The sequence below is a fragment of the Lates calcarifer genome, linkage group LG10 (assembly GCF_001640805.2).
Source record: "Lates calcarifer isolate ASB-BC8 linkage group LG10, TLL_Latcal_v3, whole genome shotgun sequence".
NCBI classification, from domain to species: Eukaryota; Metazoa; Chordata; class Actinopteri; family Centropomidae; genus Lates; species Lates calcarifer.
Genome location: NC_066842.1, coordinates 4,930,605 through 4,951,049, shown reverse-complemented (window position 1 = coordinate 4,951,049; position 20,445 = coordinate 4,930,605). Strand labels below are relative to the sequence as shown.

At 41.4% G+C, this 20,445-nt stretch overlaps 2 protein-coding genes across 2 annotated transcripts; both read right to left on the bottom strand.

Moving 5' to 3' along the window:
* Nucleotides 1–304: 304 nt before the first annotated feature.
* ticrr (TopBP1-interacting, checkpoint, and replication regulator) lies at nt 305–10,522 on the bottom strand. The gene is given in 22 exon segments (XM_018685668.2): nt 305–1,034; nt 1,781–1,909; nt 2,245–4,465; nt 4,810–4,866; nt 4,868–5,088; nt 5,312–5,370; nt 5,474–5,564; nt 5,721–5,852; nt 5,945–6,017; nt 6,240–6,327; nt 6,587–6,817; nt 7,075–7,157; nt 7,456–7,549; nt 7,740–7,816; nt 7,818–7,841; nt 8,004–8,149; nt 8,306–8,509; nt 8,718–8,845; nt 8,958–9,096; nt 9,326–9,560; nt 9,783–10,015; nt 10,379–10,522. Coding segments are annotated over 21 exon segments (4,758 nt in total). The 5' UTR covers nt 9,990–10,015; nt 10,379–10,522; the 3' UTR covers nt 305–915.
* Nucleotides 10,523–18,185: 7,663 nt separating this feature from the next.
* Nucleotides 18,186–19,814, bottom strand: lg10h11orf96 (linkage group 10 C11orf96 homolog). Its single transcript, XM_018685702.2, has one exon. The coding sequence runs from the start codon at nt 19,389–19,391 to the stop codon at nt 19,008–19,010; it is 384 nt and encodes a 127-aa protein (XP_018541218.1). The 5' UTR covers nt 19,392–19,814; the 3' UTR covers nt 18,186–19,007.
* Nucleotides 19,815–20,445: the final 631 nt, after the last annotated feature.

Genomic DNA, 20,445 nt, shown 5'->3' with positions numbered 1-20,445 from the left:
TTCCCATGTGTAACATCAAGCTACTGAAATGACATGAAGGCTTTTATAGTTTTAGAACACTGACCTTTGAACAGGTGGGTACTTACAGTATCGCGCTTCCTTTTATTTGCCAGCAGCTGGTAAACTGGAATTATAAAAGTCAGGCTCAAAGAGAAGAGAGGCTGCACAGTAAAGTGAACAGTTTTAGTTTACATTACTGAATGGATTTTAGTCTTTTTCTGCTTTGCCAAACACTCAAAAACAAGTATGAACTGTGACAAAGCAGAGCAAGAGCAGTGTTACAAAAACACTTCCAATAACATAATTAAGAAAATGTATATTTATTTACATAAGACTTTGGCAACATATAACATATTTACAACATTACTCAATCACAAAGGCTTCCCCTTTTACTTAAAAGCAATTTTATGACAAGAACAAACTAATAAATAGACATGAATAAAACTTCTTTCAACAAATTTCGCTGCTGACTTGATTGTAAAATGGCTGATTACATTTTTGAAAAAACAATGACGACTTATAATATCACCATTCTCCAAGGTTTTAGTTTGAGAAAGACCCATGCAGGAAACATGGCATACTTTTAACAATAAAAATCACTTATACGAACACTAAGGGCAACACCTTGGCAGAACCGCACAGCTTTTCAACTTTAAATCTTGAATCTTAAAAAGTCCTGATTAAAACAAAAGCCACTGCACAGAACAGAAAATGTCAGGGTCAGAAGTGTTGGTGGAAGAGATTGAAAGGGACATTCATTCATCTATAAAGCCTTTCAAGTGGTGCTTGAAAGACATCTTTCAGATCTGCCATCAAAAGCACTCCTGACAAAGTATGACTAAGAAAGGCTCACAACTTCAGTCAAAGACAGAATGGACAATCTTTTCTGCTTTGCCTGCCAGATGGTTTTGTGGTTCAGTGGAGCAGTCTCTTTCTGCTGTAGCTCTTCCCCGTGTTTGAGCGTCTGATTGGTTGGCTGAAGGGCGAGACCTCCACTCCATCCACTTCCATCCTCCTCCCTGATGCAGCATCATCTACAAAGTTTAGAAAATAATGTGGATTGTTAGTTAAGGATGACGACCAAAAGTGTTTTTTTTATTATATTGATACTACTACTTGAGGTAAGTAGAGCTCTGACCTTCTAGCCCGTCTCGGCAAGGAGAAAATACACTACGTGGTCAAAAGTATGTGGACACCCAAACATGACACTTAACATGTGTTTGTTGTAAACCATGAGCATTCATCTTTTAGGTTGTAGCAATAAGCTTTATCTTAATTGGAACTGATGGTTTTAACCTAAACCATGAAAAACTATCAGATGCCAAAAGTATTTAAAAATCTGTCCAGTGTGTCATATAATCTATCCTGAATAATAAATCTTAAACTTGATTTCTTCATCTACTGACAGGTTAGCAAGATCTAGTTTCAGTTTCCCTGCTCTGGCAAATATAAATACAAAGACCTGATCATCTGACCTCATCAATTTGAAGTATATTCAGAGTTTCTAAACAAGTGGTAACTGAAATAATACATCAGATTTTTTACTAGTATTTACATATATTACTGATTCTTGTACTTTCTCCTGCTGATGGAATTATATTTAGGTGATTAGTGATATCCAGAGTGGTAAAAGATATATAAATCCATTAAGGAGATGACCATCATAGATTTTAGATTGTGGATGTGGGGGGTACCTTTTTGTTTATATCTAAATAATGGCTTTCGATCTACTGGTAAAGATAAAAACACAACTGTGAAACACAAGCAGTGTACATCTTACCTTTAAAATTTGGTGTTCTCTTACTTGCAGAGCCTGTTTTGCCTTTGAACAACAACGGAGAGTGTGTGAGGGCCAAAATCCCACTCGCTGTTACTGGCTTTGTGACCTTTGAGCTGGGAGGAGTCGCTACTGAAAAATGTAGAAGAAAAAGCTGTGACAAGAGTTTGGTTTTATTCTGTAACTTCATGCATTCATTTCAGAAAACAGCTATCACTGAAGCTTTGCATAATGTTCTAAACACAACAAAATACCATATCCATTTACAAACGGTGGGGCTTCGGCTCTAAAACACTAATCTAATATTTGAGAAGTCAATTGTCACAAGGTTAAATTGTTTAGAATTCAACATTTGGTCAGAACACATTTTATTTTAGAAATATTTTAGATGTAATCTAAACCTAATCTAATCGTTGCTTTTGAAACAGTGTTTTGTTTTATTACAGACTGTGTCACCAATAGCTTACTTGACTTGACATCTCCACTTGTAGCAGCCCAGAAGATTTCTTCTTCTGCTCTCTGAGGTTCAGTGCAGTCAGCCAGTTTCCCCATCCAGTACAAGTCTTCCAGAGGAGAGAGAGGAGATGCATCTGCTGCGACTGGAGGTGACGGTTTGGAAGTCAAGGCTAATACTGTAGCTTTGTTGTTCGACGGCTCATCCATGTCCTCAATGTCTTGTAATCGGCTGACTCCAAGCTCAGCTTCCTCCAGCAACTCCTCCAGCAGTGGCTCCCCCTTCAGGCCACGATCTTTGCCTCCAACCACTCCAACCTGAGCTCTCTTCCTGCGAGGCCAGCTGTTGAGGTTGTCTGGAGTCACCTTCCCTACAGGTGAGGGAGTCAGGGGAATGATCTCTGCAGCTGCCATTGGCGACATTGTTCCCCCGGGATGGCGTGTAGGGGTGTAGGACTGACAGATGTAAGTTTGGACACTTCCACCCTTTCCAGGCGTACTCTTGGCTGGGGTGACATGAGTACAGACAGATGGTGAGACACATCCAGGATCTCTGTGTTTAGAGAACAAAGCCAAGGGGCTTTCCAGCTGAGAAGGTTTCACACCAACTAAAGGGCTCTGAGCACCTGATCGAGGGCCCCCATCTGAGGCCAAATCGCCTGCATTCATGGAATCTGTGCGTTTGAATTTGAGCTTGGGAAGTCCTGATGTTTGCATTTCCATCTCTACTTGATAAGTCAGAGGATTTGGAGTACCTGTGCCCTTCTGTCGACCAGGTCTTGGAGGGCCTCTGGGGGTAGAAAATCTGGGGGGATCATTTGCATACCCCAAACGAGCAGCAGCCTCTCTCTGTTGGCGGTCAGGGGTCTGCCGGAAGCCATAGCTTCGCCCGGGTGTACCTTGGTGCGGCACACGTGGTTTAGGAGAAACTGTATTCGAGAGCAAGTCTTCACCAGACATTGAAGGCTTTCGTGAAAAGCTAATGTTCATCTTGAGACCACCACTAAACTGGGTCTTTACAACTTCTGCAGCAACAATGTCCATACTATCATCATCTGTAGCAGAGTTAAAATATGAAGAGTCAAACTGCTGTGAATCTGTTTGGGAGCTAGAGTCAGTTTCAGAGGATTGGGAGGGTTCAGCCTGTACATCTCCCTTTGTATCTGGCTGCACGTTCTTTTCCACAAGGTCACAGTTCTCATCAGATTCCGTGTTTAGCTTAGAGGGAACACTCTCACTAGACTGGGATATTAAGCTACGTCTAGTGGTTCTTGCACTTTGACCAGACCTTGTTCTTGTCAGGGACTTTGCCGGAGACTTAACTGAAGTATCAGCTCCTTCAGAAACAGTAGTACCTCCTACTGGTGTAAATACTGGCTTACATGGGGATGCAATGTTTGAACTTTGGCCTGGAGTTCGTCCAGAGCGAGTAATCATTTGGTGAGGAGGACTTGGGGTCTTGTTTTGAGTTCTAGTGTTGGCTTTAGGGGAGAGGTGATGGTTCAGAGGTGGTGTGGATTGTGGAGGAGGTATTTCCAGCTGACTACCAGTGTCAGTTTTGTCAGGTGTCTTCTTCCTGTTGTGAAGTTTTTCAGTGGACCTTTGATTTTTTTCCTGTGTCAAAATAATACTGCTTGTATTTTCAGAAAGCCTCTCTAGACTTACTTGACAAATCTTTTCTGGGGTCTTGAAAATGTCTCTTTTAGTGTTTGTGTGTTTGACAGGACTGCTGAACTTGTTGGGTGTTTTCACCAGTCTCGGAGAACTGCGGGATGCAGTACAAGGCGACTCTGGTACCTTGAAAGTACCGCTGTGATCCACGACTCTAAATTTCCGTGGAGACGGAGACCATGTGACGCTCTTCTTGGGAGTCTTGGAAATGGGGCTACTGAGCATATGTAATCCAGAAGAGGAGCTGCTTTCAACCAAAGCCTTGACTGGAGTCCTGAGAATACCCTTCAGCGGGCTCATCACAGGGCTTTGCTTAGTAGGTGTCTCTACAACAAGACTCCTTCTGGCTGGCGATCTGAAAGGACTGCCCCTCAGAGCCATGCCAAGCTCACGAGAAGTCCCAGCTGCGGGGCTCTCTGCAACAGAGAAAACACGCATCCTGGATGAAGGTGGAGTTTTGGGAGTTCCTTGGGTTCCAGGAGTCCTGGGTGTCTTAGGAGTCGTGTTCCCAAGAGTGGCCCTCCTACGTTTGCTGGGTGACTTTGTTGGTGTTTTATTTGGGCTCTAAAAACAAGAACAGAAAAGTATCAATAAACAAAATACAAAATGTTACAAAATACAAAAAATATTTAAACCCTTTTTCTTGGAAAAAAAAATCATAGAACTCAGTAAAGGGAATAGTTTATTATTTTTGGATGTTGAGAGGATGAATTGATAAATGAATGTGGTTGAATGAATGGCTATACAGATGTGTTGAATCAACAATGCTACAAAACATTTATGTGAAAATATTCAGTATTCTTAGGACACATAGGTAAATCATGTTGTGATCATCAATTCGCATTCTGCACTAATCTGAGGAGAAAAAAGGCCTTCGGGTGCAGGTACTGACACATGATGAATCTTACCTCAAAGACACTGGAGTCTGTGAACAGCTGTGATCTGGTGGCCCTGGTTGCCACCAGACTGGTCAGATGGACGACTGGGGGAATCAGCAGCCCCAAAAAGAAGACGCATGGGAGACCGAACAGTTTTCACGTTAACCTCACTGATTTTGCCGTCGCTGAGAGTAAGCTGGGACGCAGAGAGAGCCCTTTCCAGGTTGCGTGACCGAGGTTGAGAACTTGAGTAGAAGGCGTTTGAGTATCTTCTAGCGAGCTTCTTAATCCTGGGACTCCTTCTTAGGTCTGATACAAAACCAAAGCACAAAAAAGACAAAAATAACCAGCCTGCATTTACACTCACAAAAATACATTTGTGCGGAAGCCTCCTGCTGCGTTTATATCTGATTCTTTTCAGCACCTACTATTGTAGTATACTTTAACATAGATAGATATGGTTTTTCATAATTCATGTCAATGCCAATTTAGTGTTGAAAAAGGAATAAATATTGTATTATCTGTCAAATACCTTCTGCGGGTTTTACTGGTGACTCTTCCACAATGCACTCCTCAGATGGGACAGATCTCCTGAAAACGAAAAAAGACCAGCAAACATTTAATTTACAGTAATTATCAAGTACAGGTGATTTTGGGGTCATACATGTTTTAATCAAGAAGCTGTTCCACATACCTTCCCATTTTTTGCCGGTATAGGAGGCGACTGGACACTTGCTTGTGAAGCGGTGTCTCACACACTTTCTTTGTAAGAAGTTTGTGTCTCTCTGAAAAGGAGGAATTTCCTGTTAGCAAATTTGCTAAAAATATCTATGTGATTGAAAAGTTTTTGTTTTTTTAACTGTCTAGCAATGAATAGTTAGTTACAATGAAGTTACAACAGTACTTAATTTAAATTTATTTGTCATATTGTATAAGTTTACCTTCAGGCTCATGAGATCGCTTTCGTTTCAGTCCTTCCACGGCAGACACAGACTGGCTCCTCGGCAGCTTGGCTTTCTTTGAGGGTGAAACAATCTCTTGGTTGAACAGGTTTCTTCTTACCTTGGTCACCTCTGTGGATAATCAGAATATGGTCTATGTTTAGGATTGTAATGTCAACATGGTGCCCAGTAGTGTCAAAACTACTTCCACGGTCAGTACACACCTTGTGTTTCTTGTTTCTGAGGTTGTGGTTCTGCGACTGGTTTCTCCACAGCAGCACACACCTTTGACTTGGACTGATGAAAACATAAAAAAGGCAGATTAAAAAAACCTGGATTGGTAAAATAAAACAATCATTTCTCTTAGTTGGGTGATGGTCACAAAGGACAACACCTTCAGCATTTAAGGAAGCAGTAACTAAAAAAAAGATATGATGAAAACACTACATGTTCAAGGTTTCATAATAAATAATCGAACAAATATATCAATTATCAATTAATTATTTATGGTCATCTTACAGCTCTTGTTGTCTTTTTGGGTATCTCTATTTGACGAAGACTCTGTGATGATTCAGTCATACTGCGATGACGAGTCAGCATCCCACTCCTGAGAGACCAAAAAAAAAAGACATTCTGGAGATATACCTTGCAAAATATATGTCATGCAGCTTAATTAGACAACTGATTCTAAAAATTCAATTACTATTACTTCTATTCCAGTGACATTCAAAGAGCAACATCATCATGCTCCCTCAAATGTCTCTTCTCTGGATCTAAGATTTTTTTTTTTTTATTCCAAGCCATTCCTGATTTGCCATAACCAGTGTCAGTGTAGTGTCATTCCAACAAAAAAAGTCTCCCCTCACCTCCTCTTGCTGGCTGAGCGATTACGCAGGTCCTGTAGGCGATCTTTTCCATCCGAAACCAGGTCGTGTGAGGAGAGGGGAGACGAATACGCTGAAGGAGAGACACTGTCCTTGGCAACTGACTCGTCACTGAAGAAGTCAGCAGGCAGAACAGCCACCAAAGCCTCAGGGAGCTGAGTGCCCAGACTGTTGTAGATGTCTGCAAGCACCCTGGGTACAGCAGTCAGAAACCTGCAGTGATGCAGAAAGCCTTTTGTTAGAATCTTACAACTACAGATGAGAAATATTTGGTTCATGCAGAATCTATGTTTCCCATTAGATTTCAGTATGGATGCTGTGATGCACCAAGTTGGTATTTTTAATATATTTGTATCCATTTAATTTTAATAAGAAATTATCATGAATACAAAGCTTGTAGTGTTCTTGACAATTTCATTCTTCTCAGGGTAACACAAAAAAATCTCATTCCTGCAGCCCTACAAACTTACGCTGGGAGAACCTCGTCTTGAAGGAACCTTGCCAGGCAAACTGGATCTTTTGTTAGAGAGATTATCCTGAGCATTTCAGCCACCTGAGAAACAGGAGAAGTTTGAATTTACTTGTTTATGTTTGCTCTGTTGTGCAGTCAGTGGAGTTCAGGACATAAACTTTGCTTGTCAAAATGGCCTCAAACAGTTAATAAAAATATATTAAATGTTGAAATATTTCAAAACAATTTAAAGTCTGTGGTGATAGGGAATCCATCATCTTCATCAGAGCAGCGCGTTTTTTTGTTTGTTTGTTTTTTTTAATCAGTAGGACTTACAGAAGAATGACAGTGCTAACTTACTAAAATTGTACCAGGGAGTATTCAATAGTGAGCATCTTACCTCCTCTGCCATCTGATCAGCATCCAGTGAGTCAGACTGCTCTGAAGAGAAAAGTCTGCACAGCTCCAGCCTCAAAACCGCCTGAAGCTGACACCTAGAGGAGAAAACCCATGTTACTGACAGCAGACAAAAATCTAACACTGACTTAAGAATAAAATGACTTTTTGAGCCTTATATATTAAGAATAGAACATGTTATCAGCAATGCCCAGCCACAAACAGACACACACTCAAGTACACATTTCTTACATGGGAGAGAGCCACTATAATTCTAAAAACACTCACTCTCTGACTTTGCTGTCAACATCAGCAGTTGTGCCATAGAGCTGCCTGATTGATTTGCTGGTCTTGAGGAGGTGCTGGCTGGACAAACAAGGAGGTCTTCACCTGTCAAGATTAAATTATTGTAGACATGCAAATTAATCTGTCACATCGCAATGTATGACTACCATTTATCAATTCATCCACAATTAAATAATTAAAAGGCCAAAGATGAATGGGGGTCAGGTCAAAATCTTGAAATACATTTAAAGCTACCATGTGTCTCACCTCCAGATCTGATTCTGCTGTGAGGAAGGTTTTCACAGCAGTCAGAAGCTGTTGGACACCAGTCAGGAGGGACGAGTCTCTGTCTACCAGAGTCTTCTCGTAACTGGACTTCAAATGGGACAAGAGCTCTGCCTCACTAGTGAAACCTGGGCAGAGGGATCACATCATTTGATATATTGACATACATGACATGGTTTAACACTTTTGGAAATATGCATTATGCTTTCTTGCAGAGAAAGACTCTTGGTTTCAACACGTGACAGCAGGGTGATAATCTGTAAAGTTCTGATGGTGACACTCACTGATGGTGTTCATTCCCTCAGATTTGTTCCTGTCACTTGACCGTCTCTTCCCAGGTCTGTCTGGCCCCCTGCCCTCTGCCCCCTGCTGCTCAGCTTCAGCCTGGTTCTTCTGGGCTTTCACATTCAGTCGTGCCACATTCAGCATCTGCAGGGAACGGCTCATGGTCTTCATCTTCTGTTTTACTGGCGTGCGCTGGGCGCCACCTGTAGATCAAATACAGGAAATGTTACACAGAAAAATTATATTTACTGAGAGGTTAAGATCTTAACAACATAATACAGGAAACTAAACATTTTCCTACCAATTTTTAACACAAACTTTATTAGTATCTAAAAGGATATTGTGAAGTCTTTATGATCTTCACAGAAAGCCAAAAAATATAATGTAAAAACTGAGATGTAGCTCTCATACGTTTTTTGCCCCTCTTGTTGTCTGTGCCCTGTGACGTCTGGTACAGTTCAGCCAGGCCACTGATCAGTTCCTGCTGTAGCACAGACAACTCCTCTTCCTCTTTCTGCTCTGGCACTGCATGCAGCAATCTGTGCAACAAAGGAAGTAAAAATATGGATTATTTTTGTGTGTAACCTGTGTGTTACTTTTCTATCAAAGGCGCTATAATTTAGAAAAATTGTGAAGTAAGAAACCACTTACCTCATTGACTCCATTAAATGAGAGCTTACTCCTGACTGGTCTGATTGAGGAAACCAAGTCTCCAACATGCCTGTTGTCAGTGGGCAATGGCTGACTTCCTGCTGAGCCCACTCAGGAACTGGATGATCCTTTGGCTTGTCTGAAAACAAACAAATGGTTAACAATCAAATTATGAACACAATTAAAACAGTACTACTGCTAACACATTTCACTTACTCTTCACGGTTTCACTGAGGTATAACACATAAATTAATATAAGTACATAACAAACAATCTTGAGAGGGAACCCTTGTAGGCACACAGTTACAAACTTATGTCAAACTGATATATTAGCCCGACCAGTTTATCAGTCTATGTCTGATCCTTACCATCGACATGGTCACCATCCTCCTCCATGATCTCATACACTACTCCAAGAACGCTGCTCACAACATCTGGCAGGTCAGCTGAGGTATCAGCTGTGGCAGGGGCAACAGTTTCAGCAGTCAGGAGAGGGTTATGTTGAGTGATTCCAGGCTGGAGAATGGTAAGTAGGGCTGTAGAGTATGACAAGGGGGAGAGGACAGCTGAGCACACCAGGCCACTGTCATTCACCTCAGCAAGCTGCAGAATAAAATGAAAAGGCAGGAGATGTGAATTAGAATTCACACAGAAAAGAAAGAGATTCAAATTTAGCCTATCTTTTGCAAATGATGCAGCTTTGTGATGGCTGGTTTGTGCTCCAAATGAACCTCTGCTCCACTGGGATATTATAAGACATCCAGTTCATTAAGAGTTATTGGCAGATTTAGTGTTTAGATTTAGTGATATTTTTGGATTTCTCACCATATGCAGAGCATGAGCAGACAGTTCCACAAGCAGGTGCTGGAAGGCAGAAGCTCCCCAGTCACTTCTGCTGGAGCACTGAAGCACCCATGACTCTGTGGAGGCTTGTGTCAGTGATGAGGAGTCCCAGCCCTGCAGCACTCCTCTCAGACACACTTCCACTGACTCTGGGAGAAGCCTCTGTCTGCGAGACATCGGCTCGACCATGACATCACAGCTCTGTGTCACATCACCTGGTTGGGTGAAGAGAAACACATTTTCAGCTTTATGTTTAATGTGCTTAGTTTCCCTTGCTCGTCATTGATTTATCTAATATCATGTCTCCTGTTGTGTTTGGTTCATATGAAGTTTCTTTTGACACAGTATATGGTTATACAGCCCCTGGTCCCTGAATTCTATTCATCTGCATGTGTATTTGTTTTGTGTTATGTGTTACATTCTGGCAAATAAATACTTAAGCAAGGGTGTACTGTGTAAACTCTCATGACTATTTAGTACCTGTATTTAAACTATAGATCATATTAACAGTGTTCACAACTGGAATATTTCAGTCATGTTTGAGTTTAACAGATGATGGTCACTTCCATGTTACTAACCTTGCTCCCACCGCAGAATACCTGCTATGACAGGAAAAGCCAGACGGTAGAGCCTTTCAGAAGACAGCAGGTATCCAGTGCTGGACTTGAATGCTGAAGGCCTCTGGCCTGAAGCCAAAGTCTGGTTCCTTACTGCAGCAGAGGTTCAGCAGTGAAACCACAGGGATCAGTCTGCCACTCACCTGAGCCAGGACCTCAGACAGCTTCTCAGAGCCGAGGTAGTCCTCACACCTCAACACCTGCAATAAGACAATGGTTGCAGTTTAATAGGGAACAGCCACTTTGGCAAGCAGCTATCTGTTAGATGTTTATAACCATCCTAAAATTCACACTGACAAGTTACAAAATAAAGAGTCTGTGAAGCTGTTTAAAACATACTATATACACTACTCACAATAAGTTAGGGATATTGTGAGAGGCTCAGTGGATATCATACATACACTTCAGAGATTTTTGGGATAGGGAGGCAATTGTATTGGGGTGATAGACACACCTCATTTTGTGTTTTCCACGTAATGGTCTCACTGTGTACAGTGTGCCTTACATATTGGGGCACTCATGTAAATAACAATATCCCTAACTTATTGTGAGTAGTGTACTTCTTAAAGTAAAGTAAAAAGTTGATGATCCTGTGTCTGCCACATGAGAAATAAAGTGACTTTTTAGATCCTTACCTTGGATTTAGAAAATAATTACCATTTTTTGAGTTTGTGTATAAATAAAAATCAAACATAAGATGATATGTGTTTTTCTAGCTTTAAAAGCTGTGTTACAGTAAAATTATGCAGTTTTATGAACTTATGAACTCTGACTACACTGGCTTTGTAAAATAAAAATTGACTGTGCTGTACCAATGATTTTGTGCTTAAAGACCATCATTATCTATGGTTACCATCATAACTGTACCAACATTACCAAAACACTGTCACTTTGTTGAAGTACTGAGTCATAAATATTGTGACATTTCATTACTGTCCAGCTGCCTGCTGTACTTACCTGGACATGTGATCTACTGTCAATCCAGTGCAGAACAACCTGTCGCTGAACCATCATATCATGAAGGCCCCTGGATATAACGTGCTCTGTCACATCTGCAGGCAGGTCAGGGTTTCCCAAAGAAAGATAGTCCACAAGTTGCGTCCTGGACCGTGGACACTCCGAGACAATAAACACCACATTCCTCCCGTTGTTTGAAATATCATCCTCCTGTGAAATACTAGGCTTTCCAACTCGGCTGGACCTCCTGGGCCTCAGGGACAGTTTAGTGGGAGATGTGATGTCTGGTCTGTCCCATTGGAAGTCCAGCAAGGTTTCTTTGAGTGCATTTTGAACTGAAGCAGACTGACTGGACTGCTGCCTCTGCTGAGAAGAGCCCAGTTTATCCTTCACGTCAAACTTGGCGTCAAGCTCTTGTTCAAAGTCCTCAAAAGTTTTGTGCCTAAGCTCCTTGAAGTCCGATCCTCTTGATATGAGGCTGGCATTACGGCCAGTCTTGGATTGAAAGAATTTATATCCCCAGCGCACTTTTTCAAATCCGTACTTGTAACCAAAATGTAGCAGAATTTGTAATATTCCTCGCTTCGCTAAATGATTCCTGACATCCAGCTGATCGCTTGAATCACGATCTCCATAATCCAGATCGATAACAAAAACCAAGTTGTGTAAAGCCATACCGTCAAATGCGGCGTCCCGAAAGACAGCGAGTGGCTCCAAAGCCCTTGACTCAACGATAAGCCATGAAAACAGGTCAGCCTCGATCAGATGAATTAATCTCCGCTGTCGCTACATTAATAAACTTGATGCCACTTGTTGTTCATTGTGCGTGGGCACAGGGACGCCATTTACAGCTGCCAACATCAGTTAGCTAACTTCAGCTAGCTGCCGTAGCCACCAAGACTCAAGTTAACGTAAATACAAGTTAGCTTCTTCAGCTAGTATGACGCGGAATGTTTGAAATAATTTAGCAACTGCACTACAAACAAAATACACCCGAGCATTATTAAGTACTATTAAGAGTCGACATAACGTTATTTGCACACCTAAACTTCATTCGCCATTTTCTTGTCCTCAACCGTTCGCGCTCCTTGAACGAAAGCCCACCGCTTTGCTGTGATTGGTTACATCCTGTATCAACACCAATCTCATTGGTCTAAAATAAGCCGGAAGCAAGCCGGTCATCATGCTGACTTTTTATTGGACAAATGCGCTATCAATCAAATCTGAACTAAACTGCACTACATCACATGATACAAGATCGGACAGGGACAAATGACTGACAGGCACCGCTTGCATTTAACTTTTAAAAACACCAAAACTGCCGTATCCCTTTCTTCTTCACTACTTTGCAGGAGTAACGTTGTAGGTTCAGGACAGGAAAACAAAATAAGTAGTAGTGGGGACTTGTATATGAAAAAAAAATCTAAATAAATAAAGCTTGACGTAAACATCCATAACAAACATACAAGATAAAAACAAGCCATGCAACAAGGATACAATTATAGAAATATCTTATAATCAAAGCTTGAATTTTAACTGAGTTTGAACATTGTGAACTTCCAAAAAGACATTGGGCATGCGATGCTGCATGTCACTTGACCACCAGGGGCATTTAGGTAACCATTTGGTTCATTGGCTAGTATAGTGTGTAAACATTTTGCTCTGCCTGCTCTATTTTTGTTTTAAGGAAAGAGACAAAACGGAAAAAGGGGAAAAGATTTAAGGATTTTTTTTTTTTTTTTTATCATTTTGGCCCACTCATTTATTTACTTGCTCTGGTGTGCCAAATAAAGCAGTGAGAATGAGAGCTTGGCATCCTCAACCATTCTTCATCTCTCACTGCCTAAAATGGAAAAACTCATTCAGAGCAATGTTTAGCTTTGATCCAGAGGTCTGGGTCTTCTCACTGGATTTTCAATGTGAGATTTGTCAGCATTTGTGTACAGTACATAACAATAAACTATGAAAGATTAAAGGAAGAACTTTATTCAGCAACATTTATATTTTAAAGGATCTTTTCAATATTTGCAGATAAATGCAGTCACAACATTATGTAGTCATGTATATATTGAGCACATGGACAGAGTGAGAGTAACATCTTTTTCCTTCTCCCCAGAGCTGGAGGCCAAACCAGGAAAAGAAAGATTTAAGGAAATAGAACGCTGTGAGAGGAGGTATGTGGGTCACCTACTGTTTTGCATCTGTAATCACTTCTTTCCTACAGCACCAGGGGGAGGTGAAGAGCTTAGAAAAAGCTTTGAAATAGAGAGAGAGAGAGATGAAAGAAGTAAACTGAATGTTCTAGACTCTGCTTTGTGAGTCCCACCAGACTCCCCCTAAGTCATGAGACCAGGATGTAGGTCAGGGATGCTTTCAGGAACTTGCTGCTCTTAAGACAACATGCAGTTGCATACACACCTGGGTGCACAAATACTGTGTGCATACATGTGCACATGCACACATGTTGGTCTTCTATAGTTGTGAGGCCACTTATTGACATAATGTTTTTCCTACACCCTTACCCTAACCCTCACAACTTAATACCTAACCCCAACCTTTACTCATACTGTAACCTCAACCGTCAAACAGGTTTTTGAAGTAACAACCAGCGAAAATGTTCTCACAAGGCAGAAAAGTCTTCACTTTGAATTAAATCCATCTACACAAACATAGAAAGATGTGTAAAAGCATAATACACACACGCAAAAGTGTCCATCAGTGCACCCCTAGGGGTTGTCTGGGTCACTCACCGATAACTCATCTCTCTCAGGGGTCAAAGTTCATGTGTAACATGAACAACTTTGGTGGATATTAAATGGTTTCACCCATGTTTTCACAGGTTTATCTTTGAGTAAATTAAATCTCCTTCAGCTCTCCAGAGGATGAATCCCCATGATAGTTCATTGCATACCTTAACCAGGCAAATGGCAAATGTCATGAATAGATTCATCAAAATGCAATTAGGCAGAGTATGTAGACATGAGTTCTGACAGAGGAACAGTGCAATCACACAATAACATCAACAGACTGCTTAGCATAATGTTCTGTGGGTGGAATCACTGAGCAGATGCTTTCAACTTGGCAGAGTGGCCTCTTTTTCCAAAGCAAATATTGTACCAGATATTATTCACGCTGACCTATGTATGAGAACACATCAGTAAATTAAGTCTTTCTAACGTCATTGAAGAGGGGCAGTCTTCATTCACTGCCATCTTGAAAACCTCCTCTGATCCTTCTCACCCTTAAAACGTCCCTGCAGACCAGTTTCCTGGCTTGTGTTTGTATTACAAACAACTGCAGAGAACTGGATCATTTTAGACATTTTCTACTTGTTTTTGGAACATCTTGTAATATTGTGGCAAATATGGTGCACTCCATTCAGAGAGATGCCAAATAAGATCAAATGTTGGACACAGACTGAAAAAGACTATAACAGGGACATTTTATTTTGTGTCTGTAGGCACTGCCAGGAATAATGAGAATAAAGTAAAATTAGATGATCACAGCAGCATTAAATGAATTAATTACTATTAACAAAAAAAAGTAACAATTTGCTCATAGGAAGAACAGAATATCCTGTTCACATAAAAACAAGAGGTTTATGTAATAGTTTGTTTTTTAGAGGGCATTGACATTTCTCACATGCATCAGCTGTCTCTGTCTTAAAGCCCAGTCTATCAGAGTGCTCGTGATTGATTACATAAGACTGTTTCCACCCACAGTGTTGTAACCATAAACAAAGTGTGTGATGGTAATCCATCTTGGTGATTGTAATCATGACTGTTTGTTGTTCACTTCCTCTTTTACCTGTCCTCATGTACTGAGAGAGGACCAAATCAGATTTAGTAAAGTCAGATTTGAAATTTTACTCCTTTCCATTTGAGTAAATGACTTATGACTTTAAACTAGGTTTCTTTGAATAATCTGAGGATCTTAATGTTTAAAAGAAATCACTACATAGCTGCATCCCCCAGTATTTTCTGATAGTGAAGAGAAGACAGGAAACAGGAAGAGAGAGCAGGGGAATGACATGCAGTAAGGGTCTGGCCAGATCAGGAGTTGAACTGGAGACCAGCTGCTCAAGGCACTGAGGTCCATGTGGTACATGCCCTAACCATTTGGCTATTGGGTCATCCCCTGTGTCAAATCATTTTATTTTGTCTTTTTCATTTACTGGCCTTCCCTGAAGCACATATATATACACCTTTACTTTAAGGGTCTAATGATGCTCACAATCACATGAAAACATAAAGCATTAAATGCACATGGTTATATCTACAGTTGCAATATAAAAACATTTCTCCATTCTGGGAAGACCCACTTGCACAGTGCTCCCAACAGGTTCAGATTTTTATATAATTTACTTTTCACCAAAGTTTTAAACTCCTCTGTTGTTGATCTCAAATAAGGGATGAGAAGAAATGTGTTCATGTTTGTACTGTAAGAGGCTGGGCATTTGATTCTGTTTGTGTTGTTCATGTCTCATCCTGTCTGGATTGTCAGACACCAGCTAACACACTGTCATTACAGCAGTGCACATAAAGTGATGTTGTTTTCAAATAACTTGCTATTCTACCTACAATCAGGAAAAAACACTGGCTCTTTAACAAGATTCTGTATTTCCAGCTTCAGCTCAGCTTTTAAGCCATGTTGCCTGTTAGCTGAACATCCTACAGGTTCTGTCTAACAGATGATTACCCTTCTATGCTATTTCGTCTGCTGCCAGGTTGTTCACAAAGACACGTCACAGGGTTGCATGACCCCTCTCTGAATGACTCTACACTGGTTTCTTGTTGACTTTAAGATTTAACTGATTGCTTTCAGGACTCAATTAAATCTGTTTTTTACCACAGAACTTCCTGAATTGGAGTGATGTCTGAAAATCTCAGAAAAGACAGAAGGACGCAAAACTTTGTTGCCTTGGTGCCCGGGCACCACGCTTTAAATTTATTTTTTGCAAGGAGTTTACTGTTAGTCCTCAGACTCTTAACAAATGTAACATGACTGTAATATCAGTCACCATGGACAAACTTGGATTAGAATCAGTCTTTACACCATGTCTTTCAAGCTTGAGGAAACTAAGCATCTGCCATGCATTCCAATCAGTGAAACTAATTAGGAAATGTCCTTATATATGTGATTTGGTGGAGAAAAAAATAATAGATTCATTTGAGTGATCTTGCACACTCTCTAATCTCCTCTGCAGATAAAAACTAGGTTGCTGGAAAAAGGAGGGCAGTAAGTGGAGGCATGAATTGGATCAATCTGTCACCCCTGCACACAATGTCAAAAATGTTTCACTTATTTTTCGCTCTCTTCTCTCAAAACTGTCCCACACTCCTTTAGCAGGATCTCAGTGACGCAAATGCCACCAGAGTTGCATGGTCACACATAAAAACAGACAGTAATTCAGCTGTGGATGTGAGTAAGCATGACAGCTCTACAAGCACTAGACAAACAATGACTAATGTGTGTGTTTGTGTCCAAGATGAGGAGAGAGGTATGGAGACCTTTCACATGCTAACAGCTGGTTTTTCTCCATCCTCTCTATTGACTGGAAGAGAAGTTGTTGTTGTTAAAAGAGCAGGGACAGGGTTGTCACAGCGCTTGAGTTCATGATGATCTGCTTTGCTTGCTATAGCAAATACCGTTGACATTGCTCTCACATGTACAAAAAGAGCAGAGTGCATTTATTATTGCAAAAAATAAAGACAAGTGTGTGCACACATTGTATAATTTTACACATGTATAATTGTTGAAAGACAGGCTGTGCTTCTTACTGTCAACCAATACCATGAGAAGACCTTAACCTGCAATGAGCTGACACCAAACTTGTATGAGCTGCATAGCCTGATATAGCTTCTTCTGCTGTGCCATAGACTTCTTTCAAGTCTTTTCAGGGGGTTTGTTAATATAAGAAAAATATAGAACAACACCAGCCTCCACCTTTAGCTATAAATGGTCACCTCCTGCATGATCCCTTTCTGTCTCGCAAATGCTGACCTCCAATCTGTATCCCTCAGTGATTACATCTCCTCACAGCACGTGCATCACAGTCCAACACTTAAGCCACCATAACTCTGTAGAGAACGTCTCTCTCATCTTGCAGATTTACTTAATCAGATTCTATTTTTACTGAAGTCTGGTGCAACCCAAACAGGTTCTGACTACAGCCTGCAGCATCGCCTCCGTCTACTGACTCGCACTCAGGTGGAAGTCATGCATCACGTTTCAATTGTCACAGAGTGGATTAGCAGAGGAGGGTTATTAGCAGCAGGAGGGAAGGCTGCAGCGGCTCTCAGCGATCCTCCAGAGGGCTCTTCTCTCAGCGGGCTGAAAGTGCGTCACCAGCCCAGCAAGCATGCAGCAGACAGGGGTCAAGTATTGAGTGTTTACATATGGGTCGGACATCAGTTTATTTTAACAATAACAATGGAACGTGGACAGCCACACACCACTTCCCATTGTTTTAGGACTTCCTCTTTTATGTAGTTTTAATTTTGTCATAAGCTTTTCTACTGTTTTTTTCTCTTCACTTATCATGTCTGTCATACATCAACATTTTAGGATCAATAATGTTTTCTCAGAATCTGTCTTGGTGTTGAGACCTACTGACCATTGCACCTCTTGTCATAGATTACTTGTATTAGTTTCTATAGTTCACAGAGTGTAAATCAGGTTAGATTAACAGTGTCAGCTCAGTTGATACCAAAATTGTTGCATCTTATTTCCCAGTAAAGTAGTTGTTTCTTCTTCACTTCCTAAAGAGAAATTCAAAAAATCAGAAAGAAAGTCAGAAAATGACTCAAAATACTTGAAAATATTTATTAAAGTACATATCACAAACATTGTAACATATACTGCATGTATAAAGTAAAATAAAGTATAAAGGTTATGCTTTTCTTTGAAAGTCAAGGTAACTTTAGAAGTCAGAATATCACGTGGTTATGAACAAAATAAGAGAATAAATAAAGACATTTAGAAATGCTTTTTTTTTTTTGCTCAGGAATTGAAGCAAGAGCAGAGATTTCATTCATTTGTGAGGTTGGAAAACAAGTCTTAACAAAGCTTTGTAATGGTACTCTACTGCTTCAATGACAGCCTGGTCACTTTTGATGCTCAGTACATTGCTTAGTCTCAGTATTTACAGTGTGGTAAGTCACAATACTTAACATGTTTTTTAACAGTCCTCTCTATGGTGACTGGTCAAGTAGAAAAATCTGGATTGAAAGAAAAATACCTATACAACTTTAAAATGGAAAAATATCAACCATCTTTCAAGTTTTTCTCAAAGACATCTACAGTAGAAAAGGAATACATTTGAAGAGTGGTGTGTTCAACACTGTGTCATCTGCTACTTTTACACTCATCATATCTATACAGCAGTATAACCAGCCTGTGGCACTGGTAGAGATCTTTACAGATATGCATCAAGTGCATCTTCAAACTATATACTGTATGTTGATATGTTAGTATATATTAAATGCAGACTTTTGTATGACAGCAGCAGCTTACACACACAGGCAGGCTGGCAGACAGGCCAGTTTGGTTCAGTTCAGTTGGCCTCCATTTGAAGCGGCGTCAAGGCGAAAGCGAGAAACATGGGTGCAGGGAGGTGGGCGTGTCCCAGCCTTCACTGGGTGGAGTCGGAGTCACTGGAGTCCAGGCTGGCCTGTGTGGGTGTGGGGGTGCAGCTATGATGATGGGCAGCCGGCGGGCAGTGGAGGGTCTGTGTGCTCCGCCGCAGGTTCTCCAGGGACTGAAGGAAGGAGCGACGTGCCCTCTCCTCCTCCAGCGGAGAGGAACCTTCTTCTTCTACCTCTGCGATCTCGGCAAAGGTGACGGGCTGTGTTTTGAAGCGAGCCTCGCGAGGCCGGCGGGAGCGGCTCTTGCCCCTCGCTGGGCCCTTGGGGACAGGCAGCTGCTGGGGGAACTCCTCCATGGCTGAGGCCATAAGGTGGGCAGGCAGGACGTGGAAGCCAGAGGCCTCCATAACCATCTGACGCACAGCAGCCATTGGTAGAACAGAAGCCCAGAAGGATATGAAATCAAACCTACTTTAAATCAAATGAAACACCAGGTGTGAAAACAGCTGGAAGAAGGCAGTTGACTGCTTAGAGACAGTCTCAAACTTGTCTCTCTGGTGCCTTGTCCTACTTGAAGAAAAGTCTGTCAGTCTCTCAGGAGCAACCAAGCGAGAGTCCGTCCAAAGTCGAGCCAAACAAACACTCCTCAAACCTCCAAGTCCAGGCACTCTGAAGATTACCAGTCTTAAAGAAAGAGCTGCTCTTAAGCTTCTCTGATCAGCCTCTGCTCTTCACTCCTCAGTGTGAGTGCTTCTGTTTTAACTCTGCTGATGCCTCTTTTCTCTCTGGCTGTTTCTCCTTTTTTGTGTGTGTGAATCTCTGTCTGCTGAAGCTAATGCCACCAGCAGCTCCAGCTCTCTCTTTTATAGCAGCTCACTACCCACTCAGTCTCTCTCTCTCTCTCCTTTCTCCCTGTGCCTGCCAGGTCCCTCCCACTCCCCTCCTTCCCTCTCAGTCATGGTTCCGGCCTCCAGAGCAGTCAGTCACCCCCTCAAAATAAACATATGAGAAGGGAATATTTGTGTGTGTGCTGGGTGTGGGGGCTTTGACAGATTTGTTGTAAGGGAGAGATATGTAGAGACAGAGGCAGAGAAGGAAAGACAATCAAGACGGTAACAGAGACGGTAAAACGGAGTGAGACATTCAGTAAGTTGAGTCGGGAGAGGGGAGGGGGAGGGCAGAGAAGAGAAGTAGGGCAGGGAGAAAAGTTCCCCAAATCAAAGTCAAGGTTGAAAGACTAAAGTGCTATTATGTCTTTTATCCACAAATGCTGGACAGACCGGGGTGGTGCAAAGCTCTGCTTGGTATGACGTGAAACGACTACCTTTGAAAAGATTATATCGAGATATTACAGAGGTGTTGATTCAACTCTCTGGCAACTGTGTGTTCACATTTTTATATATTTCTACATGCATTACCCAAGATTCAGAAACAGTCTGCCTGAAATGGGTTTAAATCTGTGGCAAGTACAACCTACAGAGTCTA

Coding starts and splice junctions, on each gene's coding strand:
- lg10h11orf96 (XM_018685702.2), bottom strand. CDS start 19,391: ATGGCTGCTGTGCGTCAGATGGTTATGGAGGCCTCTGGCTTCCACGTC.